At 42.2% G+C, this 18,739-nt stretch overlaps 1 protein-coding gene across 2 annotated transcripts in view; it reads right to left on the bottom strand.

The window, feature by feature from the left end:
- Positions 1-6,352: 6,352 nt before the first annotated feature.
- Positions 6,353-18,739, bottom strand: part of jade2 (jade family PHD finger 2) — a 157,952-nt gene continuing 145,565 nt past the window's right edge. For both annotated transcript variants that reach the window (XM_069510390.1, XM_020085390.2), the window contains 2 exons: positions 11,223-11,368; positions 6,353-9,250 (listed from right to left, as the gene is read on the bottom strand). In XM_069510390.1, coding sequence (XP_069366491.1) covers positions 8,459-9,250; positions 11,223-11,368 — 938 coding nt within the window. In that variant the 3' untranslated portion in view covers positions 6,353-8,458. The remainder of the gene's footprint in view (positions 9,251-11,222; positions 11,369-18,739) is intronic.

Raw genomic sequence — 18,739 nt, 5'->3', positions numbered from 1 at the left:
TACTTATCGGACCAAGTAGGACTAAAATAAAATCATGATCATTTCCAATTTTATAGTTTTTCCCCCTAAACAAATGCTTGTGAGACCTAAACATGACTCAACACGGTGACTCCACCCAGCAGTGATGATCGTGTCTTTGCTTCATGACACAAAATATTGTTTGTGCGTGTTGCAAAAACTTGATCTAGACATTTTACACGTTGTGGAGAAATAGATGTTTCAATGAAATCCATTTGATGCATCCTGCAGCCCTGAGTCAATTTGTTTCTACTGAAAACATAAACATCTAGAAACTGTGCCTTGTTGGGGACTATTTTCACCTGCGGATTAATACACAGTAAGTGCAGTTGTTATTTAAGGAGGGAATGATTAAAAAAACTACATTGTGTGTGGAGTTTTCTTTTGTTTAGTACTTGGACTTGAAAGATGTATTCACTGTTGGCTGAATTAATCAGAGGGTGATTTCTACTGGAAGTTATGGTCAACATTGAAATATTCTGTAACAATTTCCAGGCTGTTTATGCCATTTGATGCCGCTTTTACCCGATTGTGTTCTACTTTGCGGCTTCCATTGTTATTATAGACTGTGAAGGAAATACTTGGATTGAGACCCAGCTGAAAGAAGAGATGGAGAACAGAGAGAAAAACAGAGCAGGAGGTGGAGATGAAGGGATGAGAGGACAGGGAGAAGGGAGGGGCCTGTTGATATTAGCTGCTTGTTAACTGTGCGGACAGGCTGCAAACACAACACCAGGGAAAGAACAAGTTGTACTCTTTCCCTGTCTGCCTCTCTGGCTCTGGTTCAGCAAACGTCTCCCTCCTCTCCTCTGTCTTTCTTTTTATCCATCTCTTCTCTCTCTCTTCCCTCGCTCTCTCTCTCCAGGCCGGAGCAAAGCCATGTTTTCCCCTCCTCACACGTACCTCCACAACACGTGCCTGTCATTATCTGTCCTTAAAGCGACAGACATCCTTTTTTCTTCTTTTACTTTTTTTGGAATTTGTGGGATCATCCTAGGCTTCATATGCGATTCAAAAAGAGCCACGTGCCGGGCAAGGAGGCCGATCACCAGACGACTGAGGAGTTTTGGACAGAGGGGACACAGAGGGTGGTTCCTCCACCAAGGAGGAGGTGGAGGAGCAGGAGTGGGCAGGGAGGGGGGAGATGGTGGAGGCAGAGTACAGTTCGCAGTTTATGAAGACCGAGGCTTTAGTCTTAAAAACATTTCTTGGATCTGCTGTGGAGGCAGAGGTCGTCTCATTGTGGTGAAGTTTCTAAAGTGGAGCCAGAAACACAGTAGATCTAATTAAGTGATGTTGGACCGAAGCCAACTGAAACTGCCGAGGGAATAAAAACAAAAAAATTGGAGGAAGTAATTTAAATGTGTTTCTTCAGGTTTCCTTCAACTGTTAACACAAACACGACTGCTCTGTGTGAAGTTCTCTTTAAAGTTGAGAGAGGTCTAACTTCTCAGGAAGCTGATAACAATCAGTTCGTTCTTAACTTGAGTGAAGAAAATGTGCAGATATTCTCTGGCTCCTGCTGCTGTACTCCCACAGTGAAAATGTTTGCATTTTCAACTCTTGGTCGGATGAAACTTCACATTTGAAGACGGCTCTGAAAACATGTTTCACATTTAACAGACAGAAGGATTAATCGTTAGCAACCTTGGCAGGCTCGTCGCAGGCTTCCTGTGATTTACGTGTTTCTTAGAAATTGGCAGAAGGGGAAACTGGTAGTTTAGGGCGTACACTTGATCTACGATTTAGTCTCAGGGATGAACATGAACCACAAGATTCTTCTTTCATGGCCTGCTCTTGACCTTTGCTGAATGGTATTACCCGTCTGTCTCTTCTCTTCTCTTTCCTGTCTTCTCTTTACATTCAGTGAACAATAAAGGCTTGTACTTCAAAATAATAATAATTTCCATCTATCCATTCCTTAGCTATACGGCTAACTTCTGAGGGCTGCAGAATATCCCGGCTGCAGAATACACGTAGAGGGTTAATCAACAAATCATTCCAAATCTTGAAATCTGCTTTTTACCCCAAAACAAAATGTGGTCCAGGCTTTTTATACAACATAAAGAAATTCTCATATATGGTTTTAAACCTTGCACTTTATCTACTTTGTCAAACTGATCTTTCAGGTTCAAACTGACTGTACTAACGCAACCACCCAACACGGCTGTGGTTCTTTGACTTCACCAGTTTACATTAAACCCCACAAGCTTGTTTCTGCCTCCACAGCAGCTCCGCCTGCAAGACGTGTTCATACGACTAAACCTACAATCTGTGCAGTGTGTGGATGTTGAGACCTTGAAGCCATAACTTTGCTGTAACAGAGAGGAAAGCAAAGCGCCAGTAAAAAAAAAAACCTGAAACAAACAAAACAGAGGAAGCAGGTAATGAGTCAGATTTCTAGTTTGATACAAGCCACGGTGGCCAGCTATAGCATTACAAAAGAAAAACAAATGTAACAGCTTGCAAAGGCTTTTTCAAAAGACGGAAAATTAAAATGTCTCTAGTAGTAGTAGTAGTAGTAGTAGTAGTAGTAGTTGAACAGTATTGTACATTATTGTAGATGTATATAAACTCCAGCAGTAGGCAGGTAAGTGGGTGGGTTTGCACGGCTGGCGTAGGACAATAAAGCGAGGACTGTAATTGGGTCTCGACCACATAACGTCATTTGAATTTCATTAATATATCTATTCCAGATTATATGACTTTTTTTGTGTTCCCAGACTTCTTTAAATTGAACTCCCACTCTGCCAGAAAATTCTTTTAAACCCGGTCGGAGACAGTTGGGGCGTGAAATTCCATTTTGAACCACTGGCCAATCCTGGCTTCACTGACCTGACGACAGCCTCAAACCAGTTTAATTGGCAGAAAGGGCAACAACAGAGGAAGAGAGATATTGTATTAACAGCATTCTGATGCCCTTCTGATTCCCCCAAACCACAGCTGAGCAAACATCACTCTCTGTCTTCAAATAGAGAAAATCTTACTCATTCATCCACCCGGAATTTAATGATCCGTTTTCATTTCTTAGCTCAAACCGAGCACAAATTGTCTTGTACAACGTTTCCAAGTTCCTCATGTTATTGGAGGATGAACTACCTCCCTGCTTATACAAAGCTTTCAACATGATGTTTGCGCAGCTGAGGAAGTTGTGAGGAACCCAGCCCGGCCAGTGCAGTGATGTCTTTCCAAGAAATTCTACAACACTGTCAGTGCAGTCGATGGCTGCTGTGTGAATTGCGGGCCATGTTCCAATTACCTGCAGCAATCAGCGCTGGCCTTTGACCAGCTTTTCAGCTGAAGTCGAGAAATTCGTGGCCGTGTGTAGTTGTGTGTTTCTGAACTGCCATTACACGCACTGTGCCCACCAGCTTATTTCTGTGATGTCACATTCATGCCAACACCTGGGGGAGAGTTTTATTTCTGACCCATGCACCAGCTCACTATTTAGAGAACTTTGAAGTTCTGTCTTTATCCATTACCAACAATATCTCAAAGTGGCAGTCTCGAGGATTTTCATTTGAAGTCCTTCTCCAGTAGCTTGTAACATTTGTTCTATAGAAGTATATTTTGGAAAAACGTTTTCTTGTGGTCTTCAAATTGCTTAAACGTAACTCTTTACCTTCCTTTCGTTCCCCGAATGGAACACCAGGAATTCCTAATGTGATCCTGCTCCCAGAGCATTTTCCAGCTACTAAGCTCCACCCACAAGTTGACAGGATTGGGTTCTTAAGTTTGTGACATCACAAACCCTGGCTGTGCGAATGTGTTTTTTTTCAGATTGGCATTTGTTTACTACAGTACATGGTGTTGAGGGCGTATCTAATTCAAAATATATCTTCTATCATATGAAATGCACATAGGGGACATGTTTATATGTTTAAAAACTTGATTTTCACCAAAGGGGGAGTTAAAGTAAATGTCTGTTAAGTCACTATCATCGAATTTGTATATATTTGAAGAATCTATATTGATAGATTTGGAGCATTATGAAGTAGGTCACTGAGAAAATGCTGTTTTAAATTAAATTATCTTTATTTCCTGTAGCAGCAGCTTCACATTAAAAGCATTTAACTGACCAAACATGAGGTGGGTTTTATTATGAAGTAATCCAGTGGAGGGCATGGTGTTTGTCAGTGAGCGTACAGCCCATCAATCCTTAAAACTGCATATACAAATAGTTCGCTTTTCTGAGATTCAAAATGAAACTTAATCTGCTGTTACCACCAGCAATGACAGGTGTCGCCAAATTAACCAGGACTGAAATCTTTGAGACTTGCCACTTTAACCATGAAATCCAAACAGTGAGATGGTGCAGAAAATGGAAAACAGATTTTCTGCTGATACCGACATATTACATATTATATTACAGATTAAATGTAAAAAAGAGAGGAAAGAAATAGATCAAATATCCCGTGGTTATTGTGACAGAGTTGCAAAATTCAAAGATCACCACAGCACATTTCGGGCTGTGAGCCAACACCCACACCAGTGTACCACACAGATGACAGTTGTTCTATTGGATATTGATAGAAAAAAAAAAAGAACCTGCAAAAAGACTCCAGTCTACAGTATCTACGAAGCGGAAGGAGAGGGCATTGAAGCCACACTGTAAATACAGAATAATAACCAGTTTGTGTTTGCTAAGGCTGCACAATATCTAGGAAAAGAAAAATCAGAGCTGCAATTATCTAAACGGCAATTTGCCAGAGAAGGTACAACGATGCTGTTCTCTGACTTTCAAACAAGAGAGAATCTGGAGAAGCAGCAAGTCTAACTCACCTAACCACCCACACAAATTTCTGCAGAGGAAATTAAGTCTTTTTTTTTTTTTTTTCTTTTGTGCCAGCACTGTGCAGCCTTGGCATTGGCTACTACGTGCTAGGCCATACATGTGAGGCCTTGTCTACAAAGTCAGGCTACTTCTGAACATTGAATATTGAGACCAGTATTACATTTGTCTGTCCTATTAACACAAGAACGGTATTAACCACCTGGCGGAGGACCACGTGGCGCCGTAATGACACTAAACCATTTCCTCGCTTTTCAAACACGAGCATTGTAGCGGTAATTTTTATGGTCAGTTTCCATGCGGATTGTAATAGAGGTAGCCAACGCAGAAATTCAAAATCGTCCACCTGTTCCTGTATTCATGCCGTTATAAAAATTTGTTTGCTTTAGACAAAACTTAATTTCCAACCCTGCAACTCAGAGGAGGACTTTTACAGATTTGTGTCTGCATCTGTGTTGAAAAAGAGAAAAATGGCAGACTAACGGTGTGAATCTTCTGCGATGGCTACACCTGAAGGACAAAGGAGACAGGGACACTGCGCTGTCACCTGTAGTAATACTCTCCTGCTGATAGGGGGCGTTGCACTCTGAGTAAGCTCATACTTCCTGATGCAGTCAGGACCACATATACATAAAAAACTATTCATCTTGTACATTATAACCCTGTTATACCAGCTCTGGTTGTGTGTCTGTGTGTGTGTAAGCTGTATGTTGTGTGTTCAGTTCAGCAGCATTTGGCTTTTTTCTGAAGGGTGTTTAACGTGCGAGTGTTTCAGCAACCATTGCGGCCCATTGTGGTGTGAAGGGCTTTTCCTGTGCGAAGCCCCCTGTGAACGCAGAACATGGGAGAATCCAGGTCAGGTGTATTGGTGGTGGTGCAGCAGAACCAACAGTGCCAGTAAAAGGGTTCACACCACAACACCGTGCCTTCAGTGTTTCAAACCCTGGGGCGGACCAGGTCGAGGAAACCGAATTAAAACCCGAGCCGACCCAGAGAGCGCTGGCAGAGTTGTCTTGACATCCTTATCTAACATTCTTCATCTTGAAAACCAGAGTCGGAGCACGTGCATGTGTGTTTGTGGAGATAAGATGCAATATGTGCTGCTTTGATGCACAGATCTGTTCTTTGGCGTGGTCACTTCAGAGGACAGGTGAGAAGGTGTCCAAACAGAAAACAACAGAGGAAGTACATTGGACCTGCACCTCTATTTAAACTGTTCATCAGACCTGGGTAAAGCAGCCCTTTCGATTTCTGATTTCACTCAATTTGGCCCCGTATGAGTTTGGGTCTTCGCTGCGAGAACAGCGAGAGAAGCAATTACACGGTTCCATCTTGTAGTTGACCACCAAGCCAATGTTATCCGACATGTCCCGCTCATCTGGTAATGAAGTTAAAATGAGCTTTGATTATTGGTTGAGACTATTAAACCCAGGGCTGATGGTCATATGGTCACACTGAGAGAGGGAGCATGCTCAGTAGTAGTCATGTAGGAGTTCAAACAGTGAAGCTTGCCAAATAAGGAAGTTTCAAGACACATACACATCACTATATATATATATATTGTATATGTTATAAAATATGTATATATATGTATCTTCGCCTTGCGTCGCTTTTTCGATACATTTTTTAAGCCTTAATTCTTCTTTTTAAAAGTTGTTTTTAACCCCTGAGAAATACCATGGACTGCTTAAGTACAAAATACAACTCTCTGAGAGAACAACAAAAACCTATAAAAAAAAAAAAAGAAAAAAAAAGAAACTAATTTACAAAGAACTAAATTTCTGAACATAAGAGCGCAGGCTTCTGAAGCTGATCATTACATTGTCATCGTTCGGCGAACAGGAGGAGAAGGTGCAGCAGAGCCATCGGTGACGAGAGCGTGGCCACGGCAGACGTCAGTGGAGGCAACGTTGAATGAGTCAGTTTTGGGCATCGTACTACATCAAGAAGATAAATCACTGAAGTATCATTTGTTTCTCTTGATGCCTGGAAGCTGCAGTTTGAAGCCTGGATGCCCGTGTTAACTTATCAGTTTATGAATGAGACAAAGGTCGATTTTGTAGATGCTAAGATTAGTTCCTACTTTTCAAGACTGTGTGATGTGGATGAAAACTTCAAGAAAGCTTACGTTGAGTTAAATCTATGTTTTCTCCAGTTTTGTTTGTTTCTGCTCCTGATTTATATTTTCCTCAAAATTTGGCATTTTTCCACATGTGATTTAAATAAAGGACGAATTACTGACTTCTAGCAGAGGAGTCAGAACACATTGATAACAATTTGCTTTGCCTCCAATCCATTAAACATTTGGTTTACATCGGGAATCTGTAACCGGGCCAAACTCTGCTCATCGATGGCTCTGACCTGCAGTGATCTAGTTGTGGGGGCATAGAACAGTAGGCATCTCTTTGCACCGATAGCACAGTTGTGGCTCTGCTTTGATAACTGTCACAGACGCTTTGTTGATTAATGGCAAACGCTGCATTCACATCCTCGGTTCAGGCACTAGGCAATTGTTAAGGTGACAAGGAGCTGGCCACGCTCGGTAACCAATCCGACTGGATTACCTTTTGGTTTTGATTGTTACAAATCCGATTGAAAAATTGATCTACCTATTGATTGTTTGGTTGACTGATTGAGAAATTGGGGGTTTCGGGGGGAAGGGGCGGGGGGGCACAGGGCGAGCGACAGAAGGCACAGAGTTTCTACAAAGATTTTTTTTTCTCCAAAGATTCGGGCTGAAATAAAAAAAATAAATGAACACAGAACCAGGAAGAATTTGAAAGCAGCCGACAGAAGTCAGAGCCAATATTTTCTGTGCTGTGAGCAAAGGGATTGGCTTTGAGTAAGTTTGTGTGTCAGTATGTGTGCATCTGTGTGTTTGCGTCTTCGTGTGGCGATCTGAATGAGACCCAGGGTTGAGGCCGATCTGTTTAATATTCAAATCCTGGAAATCTGAAAATTTTGAGGGAAATCTTATAAAGTTACTTTTTGAAACGGAGTGGCTGTGATGAGAACTGACCCCAACCCTGAAGCAGCATCCATTACCCACACGAATGCTTAAAATACAGCTCTGATGACAAGCTAGTTGTGCTTTTCAAGGTTGGATACGTGTTGTCTGGTGTCACCATCACACACACAAGTCTGGTGTGAAATTGTCTCCATTGTCCCCAACAAGGACTTGTAGGATGTTTCTCAGGCCATAAAAGACCAAACAAGATGGAGACCCTGAAACCAGCTTGAATAATAACAATTAATAATAATGCCCCAAAGTGTTTGTTTGGACAGATTCCACAGACATGAGGCCAGAACAGGGTACTTCAACACCCAGAAACAAAATGACTGAATGTAATTTTTGTTTCCTATTTGTTGAATATGTCGCATCTTATGGTTATCGAACAACAAACTATGGTCCAGTGGAGAAGCTCTAATGTACGTCAGGCAAACAGCTACATTCAAATTTCCCCCCAAAAAACAAAGCAGGTGAGCTGAAGAGATTTTCTGATTGGTAGATGTGACCGGGATTTGGTTGAATGAAGCCATCCAGCCATGTTTTGATGACGGCACACTGGGCACAGATGGAGAAACAATTAGCCAGCGGGACTCGGGTAACTGTGTGTTTGTGTGTGTGTTGATTTAAGTCTCAGTTCTTTAAGATGCCAGCACGCTCCTTCTCAACAGGTCCTCGTTCCCAGAATGCAACTGTGGCAAGCGGAGTTTGCGTCCGCCAGAGCGTGTGTCCGAATCGCTCTGCTCGCCGTCAGAGAAGTACCCATCAGTCTCGGTGGCATCCAGCAAGGACGTGTCCCTGAGCGGCAGTTCAATGGACTCCAGTGCCTCTACGCCTCCACCTCCGTTGACGCCCCTGCCTCTTGATTTGCCGTGGCGGGGCAGACGGAGCCGAGGAGCCCTCCCACAAAGGACAGCCCCTGTGTCAGGAACCGTGAGCCCGGGGCTGGAGGCTGGAAGTGGAGATGAACCCGTAGGGAAAACAGCTCCAGCTCCTGATGCGACATCATTCCCCGCGGCGATGCTGTCCCAGGGGCCGGGGTCCTCCGAGATGTGACAGGAATCCATTTTGGAGATGGGTGGCTGTGGTGGTGGGTCCCCCTGCAGGTCAGAGCTCCTGGTGTGGTGATGGTGATGAAGGTGGTGGTGGTGCAGTGCCTTGGAGGAACCCTTGGACCTCTCCCCTCTCCGGCTCACAAGGCTAGGATTATCCTCCGCCACGCTCACCCGGAGGCTTTTTGCAGTGGAGGGGCTGCTGGCGGTGGAGATGGCTGCCGCCGAGAGGGGCGTCTGCGGCTGCGCGGGGGCGGGAAGTTGTCCACGAGCACGGGGCTTGTTGGTTCCCCGTTTGCGGCCCAGCTGGGGAGTTTTCCAGGTGGACTGCATGGAGTTCTCCATCATAAGGTTTAATAGGCTCTCCTCGCCCTGCAGGAGCTGCATGAGAGGGGGAAAATATGAGAGGTGATGTATGGAAAGATGGAAATGCATTGAAGATGGGGGAGATGTGATGAGATGAATAAAAAGGAGAATGGATCAGAGTGAGGAAGATGAGAAGAAAACAGCTAAATCAGTTCAGTTTTAAAGACTCAATAATACATGTATTGCTTTGGAAAAAATTGCTCATAGATCAAATAAAATGTGCACGTTGCTGGGATTTCTCATTTAAAAGATCAAATTCTTATCTGTAATATTTTGGAACAGGAATTACCCACAAACTCACATATGAGGAATTAATGCCACATTTGTTGAGTGATATGAATATCTCATAAAAAGTGGTTTAATACTATGTGACAAGAAAACATAAATAAAACCTGTAGCATTTGATAATTGTCTGTGATAAATTGAAGCTCTGTTTATTTTTGCAGATTGTCTTTTAAGCATATCAAGTATCAACATCTCTGTCTGCTTTACTGAAAAATGACCATGTTCCTGATTCTGGTTTGTTTTTTGTTCTGTGACACACTTCCAAACAATGGGAGTTATGTCATGTAATGTGGTCGGAGCCTCCTGCCAATCGATACACAAACAGAACAAATTCCTGAGGAGAACAGCGGGTCAGCCACAGTGCAGCTCCGCTCTGACCAGCAGCTCTCGCTTCCAACTTATCGACAAACAACGGAGCAGATCTCACACACAACACCAACCTCCATGTAAAGATCAAGGGTTGACAAAAGTATAGATACTTTGATACCACGATGCACTCTCTGTCGACAGTTTTGAAAAGTGCCAAAGCAGATCTAGAATCACTTTTAACACTAGGCTGCATTAAAGAAAGAGCACAGAGGAAAATCAACTGATCCTCAACTTTTTACATAATGCTCTAGACAGTTTTTTTGTGCATTCATTCCTTGTACTGGTTAATTCACGAAATAAATAAATATGTATTGCTTCAAAGAAAATAATTACATGAACAATAATGCACAACAGAACCTTTTTCTTTTTATCTATTGAGTATAATTGTTTGTACTTGTATCGTATCAATGTCAAAAACGTTGTTATTGTGTCAACCTTATGAGATCCAATCTAAAGGTGGTGACACAGGATTTAATAATTCTACATAAAAGGTAATGACTTTGGAGCCGTAATCTTTCTCTGTCATTTTGTGGCTCTTGTAGTACTTCATTATACTTACTAATGTACTGCAACAAAAAAAGGACGTGCCTGTGGTAGCTTACTGCCTTTTTTGACATCACAGGGCAAATGGCTCAAAACTTTGTTACAAAACACTCATATTAAATTCTTCAGCCGGGTTTACATTAGAAATTGAATACCTGATACATCAATACTGTGCTCCAATGCTGCACTGGCTGCTGGATCAATGAGCCTTGATGGAAAAGCTCACAAAGTACTGACGTTTGTTTTGTTTTTTTCTATTTTCTAAGTTGATAACATAAAAACGGTGCATTGACATTTGAAGACTTAGTGTGTAATATCTGTTTGCTGCAGTTACTTTTTGAAAAAAACACCTCGCCTTCACATTCTTTCTACTTTTACACATATCAGTGTTGTAGAGATTTTGCCCCTTTCCTAGACTGAGAACAACTTTTGGACCAACAACTTTATGTAACTTTGGACGTCCATGTCAGTCAGGTCTGTGGGCAGGATAGTTGGCTCCTGACATTATGTTTGTGACTCAGATTCACTTCAAGAGGTGACAGAGCGTTTGCTGCTGCTGCTGCTGCTGCTGCTGGTTTTAGCCTTTTGCTTCAATCATCGCCAAGAGCCAGAACACATCCAATATGATTCTTGTTAACTATTCTGATCCTCTACTTCTACTGGAGCCGAACCAAACTTGTTGACCACTTTTTAAAATATTGAAAAAGTCAAAAATCTGTCACTGTGTATCAGGATCATAACATAATAGCTAATTCATCATCCTCCAGGCCTCCTGCCACTGAAGCCCTACCTGGTCGGAGAGCAGGCTGCCGCTCTTGTCCCCGTGCTGGGCACCCAGAGCCCACTGGCTCAGCATGTCATCAGCGGTGATCTGAACCGACTGGGCGAGCCAGCTGTCGAACAAGGAGTTGTCCAGGGGGAAGGACTTTGACAAACCTGAAGAAAGGGTGAGGGAGGAGGATGCAGGGGAGAGGAGATGGGATGATATCAAGGAAAAGAGAGAGAGTGAGCAGTGATGTCAGACAGGTGAGAGATGGGATAGAAATGAGAAAGATGAAGGGAAGAGAGATGGAGAAGATGGAGAAAGACAAAGCAGATAGGTGAGGGGAGCAGCACATTTTTCATAAATTAATAATATATAAAGAAAAGATTTTCTCTAAAAGTGACATTGAAGGGAACTGTCTTAAAGACTAAAGAGCATTCCTAGAAAAAGAGCACCAAGGTAACACTTGAAACCCCTCGATTCTGTTGAGTCAGGTTCAGTTCAGTCAACAGATTATTATTAAACAATTGTCACATCAGTCAAAAAATAAATAATTCCGTCTTGACTGATGAATAAAACCTGCCCACTGTCATCAATCTGAACATTTGCGGGTAAGTGACGCTGTATCAGTAATATCATAAATCGTTTTTGTTCAAAAATCTCACAATAAGGAAAATAAAACTTCTCACAGTATTTTGCGACATCAACATATACCCTACTCTGTCCCATGTAAATGGGAATACTCTTAGAAACTCATGTCAATGTCATAATCAAAATAATGTCTCATTCAGAATAAGGTCAATAGCTGGATTATAGCCGTCCATATTGTCAGTGATATGTGTTTCTGAATGAGCTCCAAATCCAAACATGTTGGCTTCAACAATAATGAAAATGTACATTAAAGTAATTTTACAGCAGAAAGTTCTGTTTCCTTTGTACAGGACTGTAACAGCCTGGGACTGAGAGCTGAGTAAGTGTGTGTTCAGTATGTGTGTGTGTGTGTGTGTGTGTGTGTGTGTGTGTGTGTGTGTGTGTGTGTGTGTGTGTGTGTGTGGGAGGCTGCAGACAAAGCTCCGTGCTTTTAAATGTATGTGGGTGTTTGTGTGTAATTAGGAGATTTTCATGGGTCCTTTTGTATCGTTGTGGGCAGTGAAAGTGCTGCCACAGTGCTGTGAGCATGTCTGTGACATTTGAGTCTTTCTCACCCGGACAAACACAATGCAGTAAACAGTGAGGCTTGGTGCCCACATCTTTACATCATCTAACACTTAGATGTATGAATATATAATTTTTTCAGTTAAAGGTAGTTCAATATCCAGCAGTCCACTTTTTGCATGTGAATATTTCTGAAACCCTTTAAGATGAATCATAGTTCAGCTTTAGAGAACTTAAATAAAAAATGAAACTCAAGTTATGATGAATAGATTCAATATTTAAAAGTGAATAAAAACTACTTTGGACTAATTTCTGAAAGTGAACCATCTACCAGTGCCCAACCTGAACGATGGGAAGTTAATGTGCAAATCTGCAATAAATAGCAACCAGCAACAGACACACAACTGAGTGTGTGGAAGTTTGTGTGTGTTTGTGTTTAGCCTCTGACTGAACTCAACACTCAGCAGAAACTCTACTTTTTTATCTTATCTTCACTTGCCCCTGAAGAATTTGTGTCTAATTGCATCTTTCCAATGACTTTGCAATCTATTGCACCACCTTGCATTTTTTCTAAATGCACAGAAGAGTTTATAATGTTTGTTTGCTTTATGAATTTAAAAACTCTGGATAGATGCATCTAAGACATGGGTCCTTCATTTGGTAAGAATCTGTCTTTGCAGTTAAAGAGGATGATAACAGTGAGACCTCCACACATGATCACAATTATCAAAACTAAAACCAGCAGGTCAAGCTCTCTTATTTCCATGAAGAACTAACGCTCACAACAACACAAACACTGTGAACATTTTCAGTAGACAGTAAAGTTAAATGTTCCTTGTTGGTAAAGCAGCTGGCAAAATTTAATGTGCAGCAAAATCAGATCTAAAACTCCAGAGGGTTTCATATGGAAAAATAATAGTTTTCGTATTTAGCCAGAAACAATCATTAAACTCTGCATGAGGACACAACAACACGGTCACATCCTCTGAGAACCAACTGCCTCAAAGCTCCTTTCAAACATGATCAGAAATATCAATGATGTTGACAAAAGACTTCAAACAAACACATTAAGAAATACACAAATAAGTGTGCACACATATTTTTGAGGTCTAATCCTTGCTCTTGTCTTTTTTCCTCCAATGTCTTTCCGGCCTCCACATAATAAATCTTCACAGCCTGTAATAATCTGCCAAGCAGGACGGCAGGAGGCTGCTGGGGTGGCTGTAACACCAGCCATCCACTACGCACACACGCACGCACACACGCACGCATGCTATGGTCGTTTCCATGACGCAGCATGTCTCTGCAGGAGTCTGGAAAGCTCAGAGGGAGGGAGTAGGTGACGGAGGGGAAAAAAACAGACAGTGAGGAAGTGTCAAGAAAACAGGAGGTTGATAGCAGAGTAAGCAGAGTTCAGAGAGAGAACCTACAACATGCTACTGTGTAGTCTGTTCTAATTCCTTCCCGTAATATACATCCTACTATTAGTTAATACTTGTACTTTGCACCTGGAAAAACAGTGGAAATAAACCTTTTTTCAACAGCCCAGATTAAAAAGCATTCTGGTGTCACTGCTGCTGTTTCCTTGGTGTATTATCACTGGCAACTACAGTTTGACCTCTCTTATTGTAGTTCACAGCTCAAACGGAGTACAGGTGCTTTCAGTCGACTCTGTCCATCAATCCATTAATCAATAGATCCTTCGTGGCTAGAGCCAATCCCAGCTGACACTGGCGGGGTTCACCCTTGACTAGCGTATTGTAATAAACAGAAACAAACAACCATTCACAACTGGCCAAACCAGGATTCGAACAGGAAACCTTCTTGCTGTGAGGCGAGTCAGGCGACAGTGTCAATCACTGCGCCACCTTTTGGAATATGCTACTTTCAATTTATACAATAGCTAGTCCCAAGACTTCATCTCTCCCTGTCAATGTGATTCTTTGTGGATGTTTTCACAGTGAAAATTAAAATGCAACAACACTCAATCTCGCATTTTAGAATGGATTACATTTTTTACTGAATTTTGTTATGGATCTCGGTTGAGAGGATGAAACTCCTCAGTGACTATGAAGGCGACACCGGGAAGATTTCAAATTCCCTCCTCCAATCACCACTGGCATATGGGTCTCACTAATAAACAGTGGGGATAGGGGACAGTGCATCTGAGGAGGAGTTGTGCTACATGTCTGTCTTCTTGATCCCAGAACACTGAGAGGAAGACAAAGCCCTGGGAGACAGGACCAGACCCGACAGAGAACAGATGGCCCGAGACACACACGCGCACACGACCATACACACAAACACACAAACACGCACATACGCTGAGATTGTGAGATCTGAACACATACAGCATACAAAGACAAACATACAAATAGAACACATATATTAGACACACACATATGCACACATACACAACAGACACATGACGCACAAACAAAGTGAAGCACATACACACAGGGGCTTGTTTGTCATGGAGAAACAATGTGAAAGATGATTTACAAACACCTATTCTACATCTTGCTGCAGCCTCCATCCCTCAGCAGTCAGACTGAAAGACTGAGACAGATATAGAGAGGAAGAAAGACAGAAGGATAAACAGAGAGAGGCAGTGTTATAACAGAGAGTGTGAGATGAAAAAGAGGCAGATTCACTGTGAAAAACAGACGCAGTGGAAACTTAGATAAATAGAGAAGGAGAGGGAGATCATACCAGAGCAGGGAGAAAGTGAGGCAGAGGAAAACTATGCTCCTGTCCTCTGTTGTTATCTGTGTTTATTGATCATATTCACTTTGACAGGAAAGTACTGTTGGCTCTGTGCTGCTCCGCTCTGGTTAAATAAGGAAATGAGACAGCCCTGCGTCATGGCTTTGTGTGTGTGTGTGTGTGTGTTTGTATAAATGTGTGTGGGTGGGTGAGAAGCTGAAAACATCTATGCCAGATTGTATCTTGCATGTAAGATGCAAATGCACATGATGATGTACTTTCTATACATATATATATAATTGGATGAGTGCATAAACTGCATATTATAATCTACATGTGTGCTAGAGTTTAGGTTCAAATCCAAATCCAGTTCAAATGTTTCATAACTGACAAAATTAGAATTTGGATATAATCCAACATTCCTGCTCTGAAAGTGAAATACCCTCGAAACCTTATTCAGACAGAAGTTCATTATATAAACTCTTTATCATAACTGATATAATGATAGAATAAATTCAAAGTAAAAGATATTTTAAGACATTGTTTTCATCAACATTCCTGTTGGCCATATAACATTGTACTATTTTAGTGAGGACACACTGAGCACCGATCAGGGTCCAACAGGTTGTAGAAATACCCCAACACACAAAAGACTTTCAGGTTGAAACTAGGCTAAACTGGGTTTGTGTGTGTGTGCGTGACTGTGCTCGTCTCTGCCCCTCTTCACACACAAACTGATAGGCAAATGGGATATTCACCACAGAGTCCTATAATCTAAAATAGTTACTCCGGATCGTTCTGGTCACTTTAACCCCGATGCTCTGACTGTGCGCAACACATTGCATCTTGCGTTGTGTAGCACGTTTAAACATGTGTCTCATAAACTCTAGAGCGAATCAAACACACACAAAATCAGTCGTGCACGTGTCCTAATAACATTTGATCAGTGATGGTGTTTATTGTTAAAGTGTAAAGTGAGCGCAGGTTTAATGTGCATTAGTTTAAAAAAAGCCAAACTACAAAGTGCCACATGTAATAGCAATATAGAAGTGCAACTAACTTTTTTTTTCTTTTCAACATCATGGTTGACAATGGTTAACAGACCATCATCGTCTTATCCAAGGTGTAGTTGGAAGAGACGTGTTTTTAGCCTGCAGCGGAAGATGTGTAGACTTTCTGCTGTCCTGACAATGGGGAGCTTGTTCCACCATTTGGTAGCCAGGGCAAGAAACAGTCGTGCTAGCTGTTCCTCGCAGTGAGGGAGCAACAAGCCGATTGGCAAATGCAGTGTGGAGTGGACGGGCTGGGGTGCAAGGTTAAACCATGTCCTGGATGTAGACTGGGCCCAATCTGTTTGCAGCACGGTAAGCAAGTACTGGTGTCTTAAGCAGATACGGGCAGCCACTGGTAACCAGTGAAGGGAGCGGAGTAGTGTGAGAGGACTGAGGTAGGTTGAAGACCAGTCGAGCTGCTGCATTCTGGATGAGCTGCAGAGGTCTGATGGTACTAGCAGGTAGACCAGAGAGTTGCAGTAGTGTATGCGTGAGATGAAAAGAGCCTCGACCAGAACCTGTGCCGCCTTCTGAGTGAGAAGGGGACGTATTCTCCTGATGTTGTACAGCATGTATCTACACGATCGGGTTGTTGCAGTAATGATGGCAGTATAAGGTAGGCTGTCGAGTGACACACCCAGGTTCCTTGCAGTCTAGGTGGGGGCTACCACAGAGTTGTCCAAGGTGATAGTAAGGTCATGGGTGGGAGAGCTCTTCCCTTGAAAAGTAGCTTTGTCTTGTCAAGGTTGATTTTTAAGTGGTGTGTGGACATCTACTGAGAGTTGTCAGTCAGACAAGTAGAGATTCGTGCTGCTACCTGTGTTTCAGATTGGGGAAAAGAGAGAATTAGTTGGGTGTCATCTGCATAGCTGTGGTAGGAAAAGCCATGTGAGTGAATGACAGAGCCGAGAAAGTTGGTGTAAAGGGAAAAAGGGAGGGGGCCCAGGATGGAAGCTTCAGGGGGCCCAGTAGTGAGCAGACAAGGTCCTGACACAGATCCTCTACAAGTCACCTGGTCTTTGAGGTAGGATGTGAGCAGGGAGAGTGCAGAGCCAGAAACACCCAGAATCTGAAGGGAGGAAATAAGGATCTGGTGGTTCACTGTGTCAAACGCAGCAGAAAGGTCCAGAACGGATGACCACAGAGGAGAGAGGCTGCTTTAGCACTGTGGAGCTGCTCAATGAGAGCAAGGAGGGCAGTCTCAGGAGAGTGGCCTGCCTTATCAACACTGTGGATAAAGATGCATTTTGAAGAATAAAGTGTTTTCTTTACTGCTAGAGTCATAATGTTAGAAAGACTCCAACAAAACTGTCTGATTGTGAGTTTCCCAAAGATTGATATCTTTAATAACCAACGTGAATGATTGTTTAAACTGCTGAGGTCTTATCACAGTAGCATACACGACACGATTTCCCCTTCATACAGGATATTCTTCCACTGCCTATTTCTCTTAGCTCAAGGCCACAGCTGACACAAAAGGCAAAATTCCAAACTCCAATAAGTGGGAGTGGATTATATGTTTTAGAAATATTAACAATAGAGTGCATTAGCCTATTCCTCAACGTTAGAACCCACTTAGTTGTCGCCAGAGCAGCTCCAGGTTTCATGCTTTGATGACAGCGGGACGTCTTTGTTGGGTGATTTTGTAGCTTTGAGCTACGTTCTGTCATGTTCACTTTCTGAGATCACAGAAAGAAAGAAAGCTCTTCACTTTGCACGTGTTGCTTTAAGGCTTAGAGTGGTTGAGATATCTCGCTTGGTATATTTATTCTTCTCATGTGTCTTGTTGTGAGTTGTATGTTTATAAGTCAGTGGTGAATGTTGCAACTCCCCATCAGTCATAGACAAATTTGGAGAAGAGCAGAATTCCCCTTAAAGTGTTAAAATACCATAAATGTAATCTGTCATAGGTGGTTTTACTCACACAAGAATTCAGAGGAATTTCATTTAATCATCACAACTATTTTTCATTCAGACTCTCAGATATGAGTCATGTACACTAATTGTGCAGCAGAATGTCATCACAGGATTATTCATAACTTATTAGATCCAGATACACATAAACAAGCGTTATATAAGACTACAAATCCACCCACTTCACGTCCTACATATTGAAGCTATTCACAGCGGAGGGGTTTGTTTTTAGAGGAAGCCTGAAGATATGGAGGACTTTGTTTTTCATTGTATTTGCCTACACAAACATACAGTATATCACAACTGCATTTCTTTATTGTGGAACAACTTAATTGTCTGCAGAAACTATGAGGTCTGTTCACGTGAATGGTAACAACTTTATGGACAATAGTGCAGCAAATAATGCTTCACATAGCTATACAATGTAGCAATGGGGCAAAACACCAAGTTACCTTTTTACAATGGCTTTGAATAATTATGTAATTCTGGACTGAAACATTTCCTGAACAAAGGCAAAAGACATAAGCTGACAGGAGAGGAGAAGGAGGAAACACTGTGTTTGATTGACAGTGTGCCCTGGTTGTGCCACGACCGACAGAACTACAGCTCATCAAGCTGTCACTGCATGCTGCATGAAAAACAAATAAACTGAGGACATGCGTAGGATGTCAGGGAATATGACTTTAATGGACAATTTGGACACGTCATTGTGCAAAC

This window comes from Paralichthys olivaceus, chromosome 15, assembly GCF_024713975.1.
Source record: "Paralichthys olivaceus isolate ysfri-2021 chromosome 15, ASM2471397v2, whole genome shotgun sequence".
NCBI classification, from domain to species: domain Eukaryota; kingdom Metazoa; phylum Chordata; class Actinopteri; order Pleuronectiformes; family Paralichthyidae; genus Paralichthys; species Paralichthys olivaceus.
This window is presented reverse-complemented; position numbering and strand designations above follow the sequence as displayed.